At 36.9% G+C, this 4,030-nt stretch overlaps 2 protein-coding genes across 3 annotated transcripts in view; one reads left to right on the forward strand and one right to left on the reverse strand.

Moving 5' to 3' along the window:
* The window catches only part of ZNF804B (zinc finger protein 804B), a 626,682-nt gene that overhangs the window by 577,396 nt on the left and 45,256 nt on the right, over window positions 1-4,030 (reverse strand). The window lies entirely within an intron of this gene.
* On the forward strand, window positions 645-2,996 carry TEX47 (testis expressed 47). Of its 2 annotated transcripts, none has more exons than XM_006170472.2 (2): window positions 645-714; window positions 2,087-2,996. In XM_006170472.2, the coding sequence occupies exon 2, from the start codon at window positions 2,190-2,192 to the stop codon at window positions 2,949-2,951; it is 762 nt and encodes a 253-aa protein (XP_006170534.1). In that variant the 5' UTR covers window positions 645-714; window positions 2,087-2,189; the 3' UTR covers window positions 2,952-2,996. The 2 variants fall into 2 exon arrangements, with proteins under 2 accessions (XP_006170534.1, XP_006170536.1); XM_006170474.2 differs by having other exon boundaries at window positions 706-784.

The raw sequence follows: 4,030 nt of genomic DNA on the forward strand, positions 1-4,030 counted from the left end.
CGGCAGAGAAATTAACTATAGGCCAGTAAAACGACACAAGGAGAGTTAGTAAACCACTGGCCTTTTCTTGCCGTTTCTTCCCAGCCCAGGCCATGGGAGACAGCCTCTTTACCAGCTTGTGTTGTCTGCATGGCCTTGTCAATGCTGGACACAAGAAAGCCCATGATGAAGGCCTGGCTAAAGCTGTGAGTGGATTGCAGCATCAAGATGCTTTTGGGAGTACCCTTTCTCTCTGTCTCTCATGAAAAAAAAATTAAACTTAAAAATTCAAAAGAGATGGTATTACTGAATTTTATTCTAAAAATTAAATTCATATTAAAGAAAACTTCTATTACAGAACTATCTTAGATTCACGATTACATAGATCCAGATATGTGTTTTCATAGTTTTTAGTACATAAAACACAGAGGAGTTCTACAACCATACATGTTGTTTAACTAAAGGAAAGCAAACAAACAAAAAAGGTCAGGACCACCATCTGTCTCATTTGCAAATGCACTAATCTAAGAGAGAGAAGTCTTCGCTTCCTTTACAGAGATGTTTGTCTTGAGATAGTTTTGGTAAATTAAGACGTGGAGTTGTGAGTGTGCACTGGCCCTTTAAGGTCCCTGGCCTTCTGACTAAGCCCTGTGGAAGTCAGAACAGGGGATATGAGGAGCACCTAAGCAGTGACAGTTGGAAGCCTGAGGAAGGACAAACAGGACCTTAAGGCAGGTAAAGAAAAGGAGCGTAAGAAGAAGAGAGAAAGAAATTTTAACCTGGAAAAAAAAAAATTGTAAGAAGAGTAAGTTAAAGTTAAGGAATACTTTAATTGAACTGTTACAATAGTAACCAAAAAGAAAAAAAAAAATCATTTCTGAGAAATGATCAGAGAAAAAAAAGAATTAAAACCTATTACCTGAAAAGTTTACTGGTACTATTCAAGAAACACTATTAGTGTTTAGAAAAAAAAATCATTTCTGAGATTTGTTGATCAGAGAAAAAAAGAATTAAAACCTATTACCTGAAAAGTTTACTGGTACTATTCAAGAAACACTATTAGTGTTTAGTTTCCTGAGTGAAGCTTAACTAGTGCCCGGGTGCTGATGCTGATGGAGGAGACCAAGTGAGAAAGCTCAGGGTTGTCATCCCAGGTCTGCCTAAACCTGCTGGGCATGCCCTGATCCCACTGGGCTGCAGGGTTGGGGGGAGGGTTATAGCATGAAGACCCTGTCCAGGAAGTCTTCTCTCAGTATCTCTGTTCCTCTTCTTCTATCTCCTTCCTCCTCTCTCTCTCAGAAAAGTAGATAAACTTTTCTTAAAAACAGTTAATTAGGACTTAAAGAGCACCAGATTTCTTTGTTTTGTTTTTGTTTTGTTTTATTTTCTAGGCATTTCCATTTACAGATTTCTTTTTAATTTTATAGATGAGTTAAATTTATTTAAAAATTTGGAGGAATTAAAAATCTTTAGTTTTTTTTTGTTGTTGTTGTTTTTGAGAGGATTTTGCCATAGGGTGCGTGCACTCACCAGAAAGAGAGACAGACAGAAAGCGAGAAATCTCCCTCCAGGGGGGATGGCCACACTGCAATTCTTTCTCCTCTATTTTCCTCTTGGGATCTTGGGCATGCACGTACATGTGCCCAGCATGAGTTTAAGTCACTGGGTCCGGGACTTGAACCGTGGTTGACTACGTGAGAGTCCAGTGACATAGCCATTATGCTAACTGCTGGTCCTTCCAGGTGTATTTTTTAAGCCACCAGACACAGGACTCAAACTGCACCAGCTACCTTAACCTCCATACACTTGCTAACACAAAATACCTTTGAAAAAAGAAAATGGAAAATACAAACCATTTATAATCATCATTATATTGGGAGAGTTATTTTTCTCCCCTACGAGAGAAATTAGTTATTTAGAGATTATTAGATTAGAACTTATTAGTTATTTCATTATAAATTTTTAAAAAATATCTATAGTTTGAGTATTGTTCTAATATTCTCTTTCATTTAAAACACACTATTTGTTAATAACACTGGAAAGAGATTTTTGCAATTCAGTAACATTTGACCCACTTGATTTACTTTTTTTTTTTTTTGGTCTAAAGAAATAAAAGTAAGAATTCATCTCTCTTAAGAAGTATCCTGATCATACAAATACTGGAATAAGCTAAACACTGAAGTCATCCATGAAAATAAAGAAGACTCATCATGTCCTTCATAAGCCATGTCCGGAAGAACAGCAAAAGGCCATTACCATTGGAGTCACTTTTATTGCCCCAAGTTCCACGAAGCAATTACTTGTACTTTCTGGAGGAGAAACAAAGACTACAGCTAAAGAAATTCCTCCTTCACAGGATGTTTCTAGTGGCCAACATACCAGCAAACATTGAAAAAAAATACATTTCTGAATACTATGAACAACTGTTTCAGTCCATTCTGAAACATCACCTGGGAGAAGCAGTGACAGGACTATTGCTCATCTACCCGACTTCCATCCTGCACATCCTTGAGTCCTCCAATGGTACTCTGTACCGGATTCTGTTAGATTACCTTAAGCAAGAAAAGAGTGGGACAGAATTTCTGATCCAAGAACTGAAAATTATAGTTATCTCCCATAACATCCCAACCAGGATCTTCATGCAATGGCATGTTTCGGTCATAAAAGCACCAGTTATGTATCTTGATGATGTGACACAATCACAATCCCTAGAAGAGGTTATCACAGACTTTCTCACCCAAATTCATAAACTAGCACTCCATCTTTTTAAGACTATAAAAGTGGGTGTGAAAGGACCAGGTGATAATTTGCATCAACTTGCACCTGACCTACTCCTCCCGGAACAAATCATAAAGTATTTATGTAACACCGAAGAATTCATGGACCCCAAAGTATTCATAGACATGTATAATAAGCCCATACATATCACTTTGGATTCTGAGGTAGTATGGCCCGCTCCTTGCTATTTTTAGGAGAGAGAGCAATGGTCATCGCTCTTAAGAAATGTATGCTACTTAAATGAAAGGTAGATATTTCTAAAGTTACTCTTCTCTTAAAAAAAAATAAAAGAAACAACACTGCTATATATACAAAAGCAAAAAATGTACAGAGTATGTTGAATTAAACTTAAAAATGTATCTTTATGTGCTGAGATTAGGTTCAATACTTTAATCTCAGTAATGGATGGGTTTTAGAAGTTCACGATGAGTTTTCAAATGTTAATATTTTCATGTAATTACTTAATTTTTTGAAGGAAAGCATGGGGGAAAAAAGAAAGAAACACAATTCAGATTGTCATTGACCCAATCGTCAATGAGCAACCCTTATTACACCTCTTCCAAGGGCAAACAAAAGGAATTTGCTGTTCCTGTGCCATAGCTATAACATTATAGAGAGCCTCATCCAGGCCACCTGAAAAATCAATGGATGCATAGGTTTTTACTATTTCCTAAATGGTGCTTATCTACCACCCAGCAGTTAATGCATAAAACACTACAGCAAAGAGTTCTATGAGTGCTTTCAGCACTTACACCATTGCACACATTCTCCAATTTTAAGTTATACTACACGTGTGTGTATATACATATTTTCTTTCCTCCAATTAAATTCCAAATTCCATCAAACCTAGCATTTTTTCCCTCTCTATAGGGATCAGCATAATGGAAATCAAATTTTAGTTCAACATGTATCATAAATTAATTTAAACTGTTAAGAGTTGACTCCTTTTTCCAGTCTTTCAGCTCAAGTTACAACACAATGAGACAGATGACACGACTGACTTGACCAGAATTTCTCCCCTATGCTTATGCCTACTGCACTCCATGATGTGTCTAGGTACTCTACTCACCTAAAGCAGATTGTACCTCAAAAAGAATAAAGATAAGTGACATGGTGCAAAGTACTTGCGTGCTGTACCCAAGAGCCTTCGTATGTAACTGCTGGTTTCTGAGAGACAAATTTCTACCATAAGCAGGAGTGGAGATCTTTAGAATGGAGATACCAGGAAGGTAATATAAACATTTAAAGGCAGACTATATTTGCAGAGGCAAAG

Source organism: Tupaia chinensis, unplaced genomic scaffold (assembly GCF_000334495.1).
Source record: "Tupaia chinensis unplaced genomic scaffold, TupChi_1.0 Scaffold148587_1, whole genome shotgun sequence".
Classification (NCBI taxonomy): Eukaryota; Metazoa; Chordata; class Mammalia; order Scandentia; family Tupaiidae; genus Tupaia; species Tupaia belangeri.